Source organism: Mustela nivalis (genome assembly GCF_964662115.1).
Source record: "Mustela nivalis genome assembly, chromosome: 8".
Taxonomy (NCBI): Eukaryota; Metazoa; Chordata; class Mammalia; order Carnivora; family Mustelidae; genus Mustela; species Mustela nivalis.
The window spans coordinates 74,659,300-74,675,588 of record NC_139027.1 but is presented as its reverse complement, the minus strand read 5'-3'; the positions used below and the strand labels follow the sequence as shown (position 1 = coordinate 74,675,588).

General features: G+C 46.2%; 1 protein-coding gene across 1 annotated transcript in view; it reads right to left on the bottom strand.

Moving 5' to 3' along the window:
* Positions 1–16,289, bottom strand: part of FAM178B (family with sequence similarity 178 member B) — an 86,840-nt gene that overhangs the window by 57,418 nt on the left and 13,133 nt on the right. Inside the window, exons 5-6 of the mRNA XM_082746874.1 lie at positions 14,591–14,696; positions 10,738–10,822 (exon numbers count right to left, since the gene is read on the bottom strand). Of these exons, the coding sequence (XP_082603000.1) occupies positions 10,738–10,822; positions 14,591–14,696 (191 nt within the window). The remainder of the gene's footprint in view (positions 1–10,737; positions 10,823–14,590; positions 14,697–16,289) is intronic.

Sequence of the window (16,289 nt, the reverse complement as noted above, 5' to 3'; positions counted from 1 at the left end):
AAGTTGATAAACCTGAAACCCAACTGATCTGACTGAAGAAGAAAGAAACACACATTATTACCAGTATCAGAATGAGAAAGAGATCATCATCCCTGATCCAACAGACGTTAAAAAGATAGTAAGGGAATATTATGAACAAATCTATGCTGATAAATTTGACTACTCAGGTGAAATGGACACAAACTAAAAGCTCACTCAAGGGGCGCCTGGGTGGCTCAGTGGGTTAAGCCACTGCCTTCGGCTCAGGTCATGATCTCAGAGTTCTGGGATTGAGCCCCGCATGGGGCTCTCTGCTCAGTGGGGAGCCTGCTTCTTCCTCTCTCTCTGCCTGCTTGTGATCTCTGTCACATAAATAAAATCTTTTTTTTTTCTTTTAAACAAGCTCACTCAAGAAGAAGCAGATAATATAAATAGCCATATATCTATTTTTAACAACTAGATTTGTAAATTAAAATCTTCCCATAAAGAAAACTCAACGCCCAGATGGTTTTACTAGCTAATTTTTACCAAACACTTAAGGAAGAAATAATACCAGTTCTAAACAAACTCTTCCAGAATATTGAAGAAGAAGAAATACTTCCTAACACATTCTATGAAGCCGGTATTCCTCTGACACCAAAACAGAAAGAGAAAACTATAGACTAATATCCTTCATGAACATAAACATTAAGAGTTCTCAATAAAAAGTTACCAGATTGAATCCAACAATACATACAAAATTAATACCAAGTAGGATTTAGTCCAGAATGCAAGAATGATTAAACAAACATTCAAAAATCAGTCAATGTAATTCACCAAATTAAGGGACTGAAGAAGAAAAACCATACAAGCATTTCAAAATCTAACATCCATCCCTGATAAAAGTTCTCAATGAAGTAGGGGTTTATCAAGGTTATAGCATACAAGATCAGTATGCAAATATCAAGTATACCTCAGTACACTATCAACGAACAATTTGAAAATGAAATTAAGAAAATGATTCATTTTTAAAAAGAGTTTATTTATTTGTCAGAGAGAGAGAGAGAGAGAGAGAGAGTACACATAAGCAAGTGGAGATGCAAGCAGAGGGAGAAGCACGCTCCCTGCTGACACAGGATTCCATCCCAGGACTTTGGGATCATGACCTGAGCCAAAGGCAGACACTTAACCAACTGAGCCACTGAGGCGACACTTCACAAATACTTCTTAAATATGGCACTAAAAGCACCCACTATAAAGTATCAGTGGGGCACCTGACTGGCTCAGTGATAAGAGCAGGCAAATTTTGATCTTGGGGGTCACATGTTCAAGCCCCACTTGGGTGCAGAGATTCCTAAAGCAAAAATAAGTAAGCTTTAAAAAAAATTTAAACATTTACCCTATGACTCAGCCTATCCATTCATAGTTATTTATCCCAACGGGAAAGAAAGCAGATGTATACACAAAGACCTGCACAAGACTGTTTATAGCAGATTTTAATAGTCCCCGAACTGAAAACAAAACAAACCCAAACTGTCATTAGGGATAGGATATCCATACAGTGAAATAGGACTCAGCTACGAAAAGGAATAAAGTATTGGTACACAACAACATTGATGGATTTCAAAATAATTTTTATCCTGAGTTAAAGAAGCCAGACCCCCTCCCCCAAAAAAGAGTACCTGCTGTGTGATTCCTTTTATATAAAATTCTAGAGAATGCAAACTGATCTGCAGAGACAGAAAGTAGATTAGCAGTTTCCTACAGACAAAGGGGGAACGAGAGAGAAATTAATTACAAAGAGGCACAAGAAAACAACAAAGGCGACGGACATCATTATCTGGATGCTGATGACAGTTTTATGGATATATACATATGTCAAGTGTATAAATTGCATGCTTTAAATGTGTATGGGTTAATATATGTCAATTACACACCTCAATAAAACTTGGAAAAAAAAAAAGATGGGCTAAAATGTAAATAGAGGTGTTAATGCTTCTTCCTGCATCTAGTGGTTCATCCCACCTCAAAGGTCCTCCACCCTGGAGACTCTGGTCTAGAAAATCCTGTATGTAGGCTGTGATCTCTCCTGACATCCAGGGGAAGAGAGCTGGGAAAGTCCTAGATTAACCCTTGGCTGGAGGTAACTTCAGATGAATACCAAAGCGTCGGAAGAAATACGGTGTAAGTAAATCCATAAATACAAAAACATAGATTATGTGGATTGTGGAGTGTGTGTATTATGTGGCTTTTGCTCCTGAAAATCATCGCAAGAAATGATTTTTAATAATAACTCTCTGGGGAGAGAAAGTGCCACAGGGAGTGAGTGTGCAGGGAGGTTTTCACTTTTCATTTTGTACCTGTCTCTAACATTTAAATTTTCTGCACCTGATACATAGAATACTTTAAGATAACAACAGGGGTTAGTTACCTAGCTAGTGAGGTTATTGGTCTTGGTTTTGTTTTAACTCTTTTTACAAGCAGCAATCTTATAATTATTATCTGAAAGGGAATAGGGAGGAGGGTAGAGAAGGAGGGAGACAGAATACAAGCAAGAAAAGAAAGTGACCCACAGAACAGGGGCCTGTCCCAGGGAGCCCCGAGGCGCCAATGTCTATAATGCTGAAACCCCAGGAACAAAGAGGAGAAAGCATGGTGATCACTGTGAGGAAGAACAAAGTGTCCAAAGATACTGTTCATGAAAATGAAACTGATTTGTTCTGAGAACTAAATTTCTCACCCACTTAAAAAATATCCAAAGAATGTACTGGCCAGGGTAATTTTATTTTGTTATATTCTTCCCCTCCCACACAAATATTATAGAAGCTGGTAGGGAATGGAATGGGTAGGTAAAATGAACAACACTGTCTTGGAAGCTGATGGGACAGAACCTACGCATGTTTTACTCCCTCTCTAAAGTGTTTTGATCTCATTGATGGAGCTCCCTTTCTCCAGGCACTGCTGCCTATTCAGTGTGCTTGGCAGACTGACTGGCCAGTCCTACATTGGCACGGCCAAAGCATGTTTGTTAAAGAAACATGAGGTCATTTCTTTCAAGCAATTAGTTGCACAAGAACATGTTTGCTTTCAAAACCAAATTCTGTCATTAAAAAAATGATTAGAGCTAATAAATGAGTTCAGCAAGGTTGCAAAATACAAGGGCTGTATACAAAAATCTGTTCTCTTTCTACACACCAGCAAGGATCAATCTGAAACAAAAATTAAGAAAATAATTCAATTTACAATAGCATCAAAAATAAGAAGGGGTGCCTGGGTGGCTCAGTTGGTTAAGCATCTGCCTTTGGCTGAGGTCATGATCTTGAGGTCCTAGGAATGAGCCCTGTATTGGGCTCCTTGCTCAGTGGGGAGTCTGCTTCTCCCTCTCCCTCTGCTCCTCCCCCTTGCTTATGCTCTCTATTTCTCAAATAAATAAATAAATAAATAATCTTTAAAAAAATAATACAATACTTAGGAATAAATGTAACAAAATAAGTATAAGACTTATTTTGAAAACCACAAAACAGTTTTGGAAGAAATGAAAGAAGATCTAAATAAATGGAAAGATATCCCATATTCATGATTAGTAGACTCAATATAATTAAGATGGCAATAATACTCAAAGTTATCTACAGATTCAACATAATCACTATTAAAACCCCAGCTGTCATTTTTGCAGAGGTTGATAAACCATCCTAAAATCAATATGGAAACACAAGAGACCCAGAATAGCCAAAATAATTTTGAAAAGAGGAAAGCTGGAAGACTCACACTTCCAATTTCAATACTGCAAGCTGCAGTGAACAAGAATTTGGCGTAGTGGGCACTTGGGTGGCTGTCTGTTAAGTGCCTGATCTGAATTTGGCTCAGGTCATGATCTTAGGGTAGTGAGATAGAGCTCCACAGTGGGCCCCATACTGAATGTGGAGCCTGCTTAAGATTCTCTCTCCCTGGATGGGGGATAGAGTAATTGGGTGATGGGCATTAAGGGGCACATGTGATGTGATGAGCACTGGGTGTTATATGCAACTAATGAATCATTGAACACTACATCAAAAACTAATGATGTACTTTATGTTGGCTAACTGAATTTGAACAACAGCAAAAAAGAAAGTTGCATTCTAAACAGAAAAAAAAAAAAGATTCTATTTCCCGCTCCCTCTGCCCCCTCACCCCATCTCGTACACACTCTCTCTCTCTTTCTCAAATAAATAAATAAATAAATAATATTTAAAAAAAAAACTAGTGGAATGGAATGGAGAATCCAGAAATAAACTCATACATCTATGGTCAATTGATTTTCAACATGAATGCCCACTCAATAGAGAAAGAATAGTCTTCTCAACAAATAGTGTTTTTCAGCAAGTGGATAGCCATGTGCAAAAGAATGAAGCTGGACCCCTATCTCACACCATATTAAAAAAAACAAAAAAACAAACTCAAAATAGGTCAAAAAACTAAATGCAAGAGCTAAAACTTTAAAACTTTCAGAAGGAAACATAAGGGAAAAATATTCATGACCTTGGACTAGGAAATGATGCCTTGTTTGACACCAAAAGCACAAGCAACAACAGGAAAAAAATAGATAAATTAGGCTTTATCAAAATTAAAACTTGTGCTTTAGGGGCATCCAGTGTGGGGCCTATTTAAAAGTGAAACAGCAAAACAAACAAAAAAAACCCTTGTGCATCCAAGTTCACCATCAAGACAGTGAAAAGAGAATCCAGAGAATGGGAGAAAATATTTGCAAATCACATATCTGGGAAGGGTCTAGTATCCAGAGTCTATGAAGAATTCTTACAACTCAGCAAAGAAAGAACCCAACAACCTAATCAAAAAATGGGCAAAGCACTTGAATGGATGTTTCACCACAGAAGATATACAAATGACCACTAAGTACATGAAGAAATGCTGAACATCCTTAGTCATTCAAGAAATGTAAACCCAAACCACAACATACCATTTAACACCCACCAGCTTGGCTATTAAAAGATGGACAATAACAAATGCTGACAGGGGTGTGAAGAATTTGGAAGCCTTATATATTGCTGGTAAGAATGTAAAGGGATGCAGCCACTTCAGAAAATAGTTTGGCAGTCCTTCAAAAAATTAACCATACAGGGGCGCCTGGGTGGCTCAGTGGGTTAAGCCGCTGCCTTCGGCTCGGGTCATGGTCTCAGGGTCCTGGGATCGAGTCCCACATTGGGCTCTCTGCTCAGCGGGGAGCCTGCTTCCCTCTCTCTCTCTCTGCCTGCCTCTCTGTCTACTTGTGGTTTCTCTCTGTCAAATAAATACATTAAAAAAAAAAAATTAACCATACAGTTACCATACAATCCAGCAATTTCACTCTTAAGTGTACACCCAAGAGAACTGAAAACATATGTCCCCATGAACTCTTGGCTCCAAATGTTTATAGTAGCATTATCTGCAATGGCCAAAAAGTGGACACAACCCAAGTGTCTTTCAATGGATGAATGGATAAATATGGTATATCCACACAATAGAATACTACTCGGCCATGAAAACAAATGAAGTACTAATACATGCTACAAGGTTCATGAACCTTGCAACATTATGCTAGTGAAGGAAGCCAGACACAGAAGTTTGCATACTGAGACACCTGGGTGGATCAGTCTGTTGGGCGTCTGCCTTTGGCTTAGGTCATGATACCAGGGTGCTGGGACTGAGTCCCACATCAGGCTCCCTGCTCAGAGAAGAGTCTACTTCTCCCTTTCTCCCTGCCCCTCTGCACTACCACTCCCTGCTTGTTCTCTCTCTCTCTCTCAAATAAATAAAATCTTAAGGAAAAAACCCCCAAAAGGTCAGATATTATATAATTCCATTTATGTGAAATGTCCAGAATAAGCAAGTTCATAGTGAACGTAGATTAGGGGTTGCCAGGGGCTAGGAGGATTGGGGGTGGGGAGCGGCCACTGATGGGTATGAGGTTTTTTCCTAGGGTGATGAAAATGTTCGGGAATTATTAGATAGTGGGGATGGTTAAGCAACTCTATGAATCATATTGAATCATCTGCTTTAGAAGGGTGAATTACACGGCGTGTGAATTACGTCTAAACAACTCCAATTCTGTACCAGTCTTAATAAATATTAATAAAGCTTCACTGCGCCTACAATGGCCCCCACTGTCCTCCAAGATCTGGCCCCAAACGTCCAGTTTTATCCCCAACTCTGTCCCCTTTAAGGAAGTTCTACTCTCCCCTCCTCCTTGTCTTTGTTCCCACTGAGTCCTGCTTCCCTTGCATCTCTCCACACCTGAATCCTACCCCCAGGGCTGCAAACCAGTGGAGCTGTATTCCATCTCCAGTTGAATCTAGCCTGCAGATGGGTTCACAGTGGGGGTTTGGGTGTTTGATCTTCTAACTGAATTAGTTACCAAGAGGAGATTTTACATGAATGTTGGTATTCTGGCTAAGGTGGACTCTGCTGGCTGCTGATTCAATGGCCATGCTCCTCTTCCTCCCTGTTAAGGGAACCCAGTCCACCTCAGTGGATGAACCACGTTATCCCACTTACCTCTGCAGGGACTGATCTGGGGTGGCTATTTGAGCAGTCAGAGCTCTGAGCCACAGGCAACAGAGGAAAGCTCTAGCTGTTTGAACAGAAAACGGTTTATTATGTGTCGGAAGCCAGCTGACCATCAAGTTAATGTAGCTTAAGTGCTGGAGCCCTCCCTTGCACGGCCCCCTGTGAATGTTCTAGGTTAGAAAGGGAAGCCAAGCTACAATCAGTGGGCATTTCTATGTGAACATTTCTGGAAAATACCTTAAAGATATCCAGGAGAATGGGACCTGAACATTCCAAGGTAAGTATTTAGTATGATTTCTCTACTCATTCTAAACAAATGTTCATTTTCATACTTAATTTTCCATGTTAATGAACTGGATGATCCAGATGTTATAATTACAGACCAGGATTTTAGAGCAGCTATTATAGCTATGCTCAAAGTGATAAATGAAAAGATGCTTATATTGAATGAACAAATGAGAAATCCCAGTAGAGAAATAGAAACTGTAAAAAAAATAAAATAAAATAAAAATTATACAGAACTAACTGGAAATTCCAAAACCAAAAATTCAAATTTTGAAAGGAGGCCGGAAGAGTAAGTCTCCAGGATTCTACCCTGGAGGGGTGTAGGATCATGAGGCTAAAAATTCTTCAAACATAGCAAGGTGTTCAAGGGCACCACACAGTCAGAAAACATGGCAAGTGTCTAGCTCTAAAGTCTGTGACCCAGTTCTGCCTAATGAGACAAAATGGAGTGTCCTGGTAAAAAGAGAAAAGGAGTGACCTCATCTCCTCTACCCTTCTTTCTGCCTTGAACTGCTGTGTCAGGAGAACATGATGATACTTGGAGCTATGGCAGCCATTTTGCAACCTTGAGGAGTAGTAGTGAGAAGGGAGACACAGAAGCTAAGCCAGAGCCCTGATACTGCAGATCTGCTAATATACCATAGAACCCCTCACCTCTGGATTTCTTGTCATGTGAGATAATAAACTTCTCTTAATTGGGTATTTAATTCTCTTAATTGTTGTTTACAGTAAAAGTACATCTTAACTAAAACACAGCTTCTCTTGAAAACAGAGATCTGGCAAGACCAGACTTACTAGCCTCTTAGGGTAAGACCTTTCTAGTCATAGACTTGCTTGGTCCCCACAGGCCAATGAGTTTACAATCCCTGCTTTATACATCTCTGGAGAGATGAATCAATTGTCTTCTCTCCTACAAAGCCCTCCCTGTCTCCAGCTTCCCTGCACCCTCAACCCCACCTGGCTAGAAGTAATCTTCCTCTCCTTGGAATTCCCATAGTTTTGTGGCTGTGTCCGTCTCCTGTCATAATTGTGCATTCCGTCCCCTCTCACTTGGCCATCATCCTTCTGAGGGCGGGAACCACACCCTATTCATCCCTGAATCTCCCTCTGCCATCTAGCAAAGTACCGAATACAGGACACACTCAATGCATCTTTTCTAAATAAGAAAAGTCCCTGCAGTGAAAAATGTCAGTGTTCTGAAATATCCCATTCTCCAAGCTTACCAAGGAGCTTTTTTTTTTTTTTTTTTAAGATTTTATTTATTCATTTGAGAGACAGACAGTGAGAAAGAGCATGAGCAAGGAGAAGGTCAGAGGGAGAAGCAGACTCCCCATGGAGCTGGGAGCCTGATGTGGGACTCGATCCCAGGATTCCGGGATCATGACCTGAGCTGAAGGCAGTCGTCCAACCAACTGCGCCACCCAGGCATCCCACCAAGGAGCTTTTAACCAGTGACTTGTGCTTCTTCTCAAACTAGGACAATAGTATCCACCTTACCCCAAAACTTCAGTGACCCCTGGACCTGAACTCTGTTCAGCCCTCAGCCCTGGTGACCTGGAGTACACCTGTAAAAGTCCACTCTGAAGCCTCAGCCTGCCTCGGCAATCCCTTTACTTGGGAGGCATATTGGGATACAGGTAATATTCTAAAACCTTCCCCATCCAGGAAAGGATGGAAATGAATACACATGCAAATCTCCGAAAGGCCAGGCAACCTGAAAACACATTACAGTGATCATAGTCCCAATGGGAGGGAAGGCAGCTCAAGGCTCTGGCCCCGGGGGGCTGTGTCCCACAGAGGATGGGGTCCTGCGGAGCAACTCAAGTTGCTAACAAATCCTGAGTAGCAGGACTTCCTTTTATATCAATCCTTGCTCTAACTTCACCTTGCACATGCTTCTTGAACTGGTGGCTGATTTTTAGTTACCCCTTTTGCTAGACTCTCTGATGGTACCTAGTTCTTGTCTCTAAACTTGTTTTTAATTTTGGTAAAACAAAAACAAAAAACAAGTAACATAAAGTTTTCCATCTGAATCATTTGGAAGTGTACAGCTCAGTTGTGTTAAGTACACTCCCACTGTTGGGCGGCTATCTCCGCCGTCCATCTCCAGAACTATCTCATCCTCTGCACCCATTAAACATGAACTCTCCATCCATTCTACCCTTCTGCCTCTACGAATTTGACGCCCGTAGGTATTTCTGATAAGTGGAAAGTGTTTGTCCTTTTGTGCCTGGCTTGTTCATTTACTGTAAGGTCCTCAAAGGTCATCCACATTGTAACATGTGTCAGAATTTCCTTTTTTTTTTTAGAATTTCCCTTCTTTTTAACACTAAACAATATCCCACTGCATGTGTATATCATGTTTTGTTTATTCACTCATCTTTCAGTGACATTTGGGTTACTTCCAACTTTTGGCTATCGTGACTAATGCTACTTTGAATGTGGGTGTACAAATATGTTTAAGTCCCTTCTTTCGGTTCGTTTGCAGACCTGGCCTTTGACTTTCCCCAAATCAGTCAAGATCCTGACCTTGGGGATGGAATTCTCTAGGCCAGTCTCTATTCCAGTGGGAGAGAAAGAGAAGCCTAGGCTGGGCTTGCAGGTGATGCGAGCCAGAGCTGAACCGGCTGGGAACTCCAGAGCAGGTCCCTGCCCCTCCCGACAGAAGGCAAATAAGGGACAATGTGGCAAGAAGTAAAGAAGAGTGGGATGTCCCCTCTGCCCCTGCGGGAGGAGACACATACCACTGCACAGAGGAGAAGAGCAAGACAAGGAAGGCCTCTGTTCCCCCAAAGGGCAGGCATGCCGCAGAGGAGGCCCTAGACGCTCAAGAAAGGGCAGCCCAGGCTGCAGGGGCAGAGGTTATGAAAAGGATGGGGATGCCGGGATTGGTGCTATTCAGACTTCAGTTGCAAGGGTCCCGGCATACAGATCAGGGGTAAAGGGTGTGGGAGGGGGGAGCAGGAGGAGTCTGGAATGCTCTCATTTGACAGATGGGCCTCCACTCAGCCAACTCCTGAAGTACAAGAGGCACAAAAGCAGAAGTCTGAAGGGCTGGTTGGGGCGGGGTTGGGGGGGAGCTTGAGGGTGCATTGCAGGTCTCTAACTCTGGCCTTCTGAGCTACATACGTGCTTTTGCGTTTTAGTGGGAGTGTGGGCAGACTGAAGTTGTGGGCAAAGGTGGGGTCTAGATGCCTGTGAATCCCTTTCCCAGTCTGCTGTAAGCACCTTTCTGCTGGCTACATGATATTTTTTGGTGCCAAAGTGTCTAGGTTCAGATACCAAATGAGGACAGCCTGGGAAGGTGCCGCCACTAAAGGGAAAATTGATTGCTCTGTGGAGCTTTGAACATCCTCAAGTATAAAGATGACTTAAATCACCCCTTCGATGCCAGGACCAAGGTATAGACTCAAGGCTTTCATTTTTGCCCAGACCAAACTTAAGGGGCTCCTCTGATGTCCTAGGAGCCAAGGGGGACTGCCAGTGGGGGCATAGCGTCAAGGCTCTTCCCCTTTGTGACTCCAGCTTGAGGAGCTTCCCTGAGTTGATGCAGATGTTCCTGAAATACCCCTCCACCGCACCCCCCAGCTGCAAGCAAACTGGGACTCTCAGGAAGAACTCAGAGGCAAGCTGTCCCCTTAAATCCAGAAAACACAACTTCCAGACTGTTCTGGGATCCCAAGAGTCTGTGAGGTCAGCCTGGACTTGGCCACAGTGACATGGATCTGAAGCCAGATCAAGGTGCCAAGGAGCCTGTTGGCTCAGCTTTTTACTAATGCTGGAGGCAGAGCCAAAGATGGCCTGATGTCTCCGTGCCGTGGTGACGCAAAGTCCCCATCAGCACCTCTCCTGCATGCTGGGCTCCACGGCTGCTGAGAGCTGTGTACTACGCAGGCTCTCGGGCTTGGGTTACTCAGGGCTCAAGTCTCCACCCTGCTCCCTAGTACTGACCAGACAGATGGAAGAGCCCATCCACGCTGAGATCCCAAAGGAGACTGAAGGCTCCCGAAGAAGTTTCTGGAGGCCACGTCAACAGCTAGAAGAAAAACAAAAACAAAAACAAAAAAAATGCCATTTAGGTTAGCTGGTATAATAGCAGTATGGTATAAAGGTAGTAAACCTTTACTACTCTGTATTAAATAAATCCCATTTAACCCTCACAAGTCCACGTGGTAGAAGGATCTTGCCATTACTGACATATTACAGGTGAGGAAATCACACTCAGAGGGCTCAAGCAGCTTCCTAGGGACACATAGCCAGTAAGGAGCAAAGCCAGGATTCAATCCCAGGCCTCTGTGACTTGAAATCTCCTACTCTGTCCACCTCCTTGTGTGAGAGTTTTCGTCTTTCTACCCCTCATGCCCTGTGGCCACAGCCATGCCCCTCCAGGGCAGTTACTAGTGTGAGGAAGAGACACAGCTCCAAAGCAGAAAGTACACTCAGCTGGACAATGACAAGCCAGCTACTGTCCATGATCCTTACATCATTTCCAGGTCATTGCCTTAACTTACAATCATCTTAGGCCATGCTCTGGGAAGAAGTTGGTACTGAGTACCAACCCTCAAATAACCTGGTGTTGGGGGGCAGGTCACCAATCTGACTCACTGGGATCTTTACCTGAATGCTCCTTGAGTCTGAGGGTCATCAAGTGAGGATTTGGAATGTGGAGAGAACATGATGTGGAGATGAACAATGGGACAGCACCCCACACCCAAAAGTCCATCCAGCCTGGGGACACACCGATGAGGCCAGGCCTTAGAGACGGGGCAGCGCCTTGGTGGCCCTCTTCCTGCCATGGTCAGTCATGCTGCATATTATACCATCCTTCTGAGAGTGCAGAGCAAAGCCTGCTGTGGGGGACTCTCTGGGCACATCCCCTCTTTAGGCCTGAAGCTCTCATCTCCAGGGGCTGGGGTTGTTGCTTGATGAGAGCCCTGAGCCAAGTCCCTCTCTGGGCAATGGCCTTGCAGTAAGGGAGCCTCACTTGAGGTTACACTCCCTTTCCAAGTGCAGCCTTAGTCTGCTATCTGGCCCCATTGGTACTGGAATCCAAAGGCCTGGACCCCTTGCCTCAAATGGAGCAACTCTAAAGTCACCCCATTTCCAGAGCATCTGCAGAACTGGCTGTAGCCTGTTGAATCTGCCCTGCCATTTGGCTTCCCCTTCTCCCAGCAACTCTCACTCTGCAGGAAGTGTGGCTTATGGGAACCCTCCCCAGGGAACCTCAGGGAAACCACATCTCAGAGTCATTGTCTCAAGGATCTGGGCCTATGATAGCCAGAACTCTGCTTTCCTCTTCTTCTCATAGCTTCTTGTAACTTCTACATACCTACCATTTCCCAACAAGAATATACATTCACTGACAGCATATGCTACCTGCTTCTGTTCACCTTCCCCAGCAAGCCTCACCTTCCTCCAATTATACACTAAGGTTTCAGTGACCAGCTTAGGAATTCATGAGCATTAAGGCCAAAGCTATTCACCCAGTGGCCACCACACACTCCACTAGGAGGGAGGGTGGTGGGAAGCAGGATTTAGTCTCCATGGGAACACAGGATGTCCTTTTCCAAAAAAACAGTTGAATGAGTGGGGTTGGAGAAATCTGCCTAGCTCACCCATCCCCTAGCTCTCAAATCAACCCCAGGCACATATATGAGCCCCCAGCAGCCCCATGACCCTACACACCTAGCTGCGTTTGCTTGGACTGGGGAAGGGAGTTGTCACTAAACCTTTACTGGATCAACAAGACTCCTTCCTGCGAATTAACTTGGTCATGGAGCCTGGCGAGTAGAGAGAAACTGAAGCCCGTCTTGGGACCCTAAACCTTCCCCATTGTGGTTCCAGCTTTTCCTGAAGCCCAGCCATACCCCTACCCCTGGATTCCAGGAACCACCCCTGCATCTTTAGGAGAATCCCACCAACGGCTTCAGGGAGCCCCCAAGGATTTCTGCCTTCTCCTAGCCCTACTCCTCAGTCACAATGTGAGGTTCTGAAGAAGGCTGAGCACCATGGCCATATTCTGGGACACCATTTCCAAGATCTTTCTATCCATAGAGCTTACTAAGTAGCAGGAACTCAACCCGAGCCTGAGAATGAATGAATGAATGCTACTGTTTCTATAGGAATATCTGTTCTAACAGGCAAAACCTCCAAAGTGAAATAGCAGAGTCCATCCTGCTAAGGCCTGTAAGACCTCAGCTGCCGTGCTCCTCCCTCCCCTTCCGGAGATGAAGCTGTTGGGCAGAGTCTTGCCCAGAACGCTCTCAAGGCCAAGGGCACCCTTTTCACTTATCTGGCTTCAGCCATTGGGTTAGGGAGAGCTTTTGTTTCTCCTTCCTGAAGATGGAGAACCAGAGCCATTGCACTAACATCATCCCTTCCTAATGACGTCCAGGCCCTGGGCAGAGCTGTGGTAGGACCCATAAGGACAAGGCAGGTCACAGGAATTTCTCACTTAGTTGTCACCTGGGAGAGTGAGTCCCACTTTACAGAGTAAGAAACTGAGTCAAAGAGGGGACATTAAATAACTCATCCAGGGTCACAGAGTAGAACAGGGCAGAGCTCGAACTCACAGCTAGTGTCTATCTGGCCTTGGGGCTAGGTTTTCTGTTCTATGGCCCCCTGCAGAGGTCACCGAGTTGGGAGAAGAGCTGGGCAGGGCTCACCCGCTCCTCCCCGGGCAGACTGACAGGGAAGGCACTTCATGTAGTGTCAGGGTCACACAAGGACCCTCTGTGGGCCACATCTCAGATGGGCTCTTTGTGCCTCCCAATGCCTGATTGTGCATTTGGCCATATACTGTGCAAGGAACAGAGAGAAACTGCACTGACTAGGGGCAGAGAAGAATGGCAACACTGTTCCCTGTTCCCTTCTGCCTGTCCCATTGGGCCTGGGGGAGGGTAGCAGCCACACTCTTGGGCCCCAGGAGCTGAGGGTGTCTTTTTCCTCTGAGGCAGGGAGGGGCATGCTGGGAAGGATCCCAGAAGGGAGAGGAGAGAGTAGGGGGGCCTTTTCTGGAAGGCAGCCAGCCAGTCCACCCAGGCTGGGGAGTTCCTAAACAACCCACCCTGCATGGTGGCTCTAATTTACAGCTGGGGTCCAGGCCCCAACTGGCAGGAAGAGACCAGCTGGAGCTTGTGACCTGCCCATCCCCAGGCAGTGATGGCTCTGGGTAGGGGCCAAGGCCAGCATCCTCACACATTGCATTCAGATGACAGCAGGTGGTCCTGTCCCTGGGCTATTCCTGCCGGCTTCTGTCTTTCTCAGGGTGGAGGTTTTAAGCCTTGGGCATGTTACCTCAAGGCAAAACGTTTCAGCAGCCAGAGGAGGAGAAAGGGGTAGACACAGAGTAGCTGTTCTAGACTTTTCCAGGCATCCTACAACTCCACCGAGAGGGGGAAATGCTCAAACACCTGAGCACACACCCAGCTGTGAACGCACAAGGGCCCTCACCCTTCTAAGGGTGCTGCAGGGCCCGGACCTGGGACTTGGGGCAGCGTGGACACAATGGAAGCTCCTGTTGAGTAACCAGGAGTCACAGAGGGCTCTGTGGGTTACAGGCGATACCTGGTGAGGCCCAGGCTCTGGTGGTGAGTGGATGGAGACCACAGGCTGGCCCCGGGACTCTGTGATGACGGGGGACATCCTAGGCTGCCTCCCTCGAACCTCTTGCCCCCGCTGGGACACACCCGGCAGCACCCAAGGCCAGAAGAGGGACATGCCCATCCCCCCACCCCACCCACTCCTGCCCAGGCTCTTCGGCCAGCGTGCTCCCGCCACCTAGTGGCAGGTCTGTGCTCCTCACCTGGAAGAGCCACCGGAGCAGGGCCACTGGGCAGTCGGGGGTGTGCAAGTAGAGGTTGCTCAGGAGGCCCATGCGCAGGAAGGAGAGCTGCTGGGCGGGCGGGCAGCTGCGGAGGCAGAGGATTGAGGTCAGGGTAGGTGGGAGGCCCTCCATGCAGGCAGCCTGGCAGCCTTTCCTCAACACGCCTGTCTGAGGAAGCCACGGGGGGCGGGGGGTGTGGGGATCCCATATTGCATCCTCACCTGACCCCAGAATCACTAGGGACACAAACGCTTCGAGCTCCGATGCCAGGAGCTGTCAGAAGGAAAAACCACCCACACCCATGCCATCACTGGAGTCATTTGACCTTCCTGAACGTGGCTCAGTGTTCGAAGCACAAGAGGGGAAGGGACGTTTTTTGTCCTTTTTCCTGTGGGGGAGGGGGAAAGGAAGGTATTTACCGAGGTTGTAGAAAGGACCCCTGTGGAGGTGAGGAGGGAACCCAGGAGTCACGGCCCTTAGCCCAGGGCCCTGGGCGGCTCCCAGGCAGGCAGAATTACCAGCGGGGCCCACGTGGGGCCGGCGTCTGAGCTCTGGTTACACAGAGCATTTCTGCCCCATCTTGTGTTTTTCCGAAACAAAGGACATCTGAGAAGATGGGAAAATAACAGAAAGGGGCCCAAGACAGAGCCATTCGGGGAAGGAAAGAACAAACAAGGGTGCCATGGAGGGTTCTTCAGAAACCACGGGAGGGGCCGAGTCAAGAGGAGATGATGGCACTGAGACTCACCTCCCACCTGTGCTCCTACCCTGCGCTTTCCCTTACCGCAGGACCCTAGGGGGCCTCTCCTTGCTACCGGGAGCTCCCAGACTCAAAGGGCCAGTGTGGAGAGGAGCCTAGCTTTGAGTACTCTTGCCACCCCACAGACTGTCTGGGCAGAAAGGATCCCACAGCCCTGTAAAAGGAGTTGAAGTATTTCATGTGGTCATAGGGCCTTTGGGGCAAGGTGTTTCAGAAGTCACTTCAGAAGGGCTGGCTGGACTGTGTCACCCTTCCTGGTGACCCTCAGAGAGGCTGGGTTTGGGGCAGGCTGCTTCTCCTCTGCTCTCTTGCTCTACATGATGCTCCTAAGGCAATGAATAGGATTCTAGGAAATGAAAAAAGGAATTTCAGGTCCGTCCTTCTTTTTTTCATGGCCAAATCCAAGCAAAGAATATTTCAGACAGCATTTAAAGTCATGACTCTAGATAGAAATTTCTTCGGTTGGCCCAGCCTCTTCTTCTCTTTTAAAAAGGACACATTTTAATCTGCCAGGAACAGAATGCTCCAAAACAAAGATTCTCCTCTGAGCCAAGCTGCTGTCTCCTTGATTATGTCCAGGCAATTTACAAATTGTATATATTTTTTTTCCAAATTATTTAAGTTCAGAGGAGAAAGCGGCTTTGTTCCTAGGTCTGTGAAGCTGACCACTCTCAAACAGACCTTTATTTGTACATACGAACACGTGTGCACCCCAGGGCTGTTGGCACACTCTGCTCTAATTCACGTGCTCTGTCACCCGGACACTTTCAGGGCCCGACCCTGCAATGCATGTGCAGTTCGAGCCCTGCACCCCGAGTGCAGACAATACCCCAGCAGACAATGCCTAGAAGACCTCACAGATTGGCAGGCCTTGGCTGGAGGCCACGTGGCAAGGAGGCTGGTGCCCCAGGGACTCTA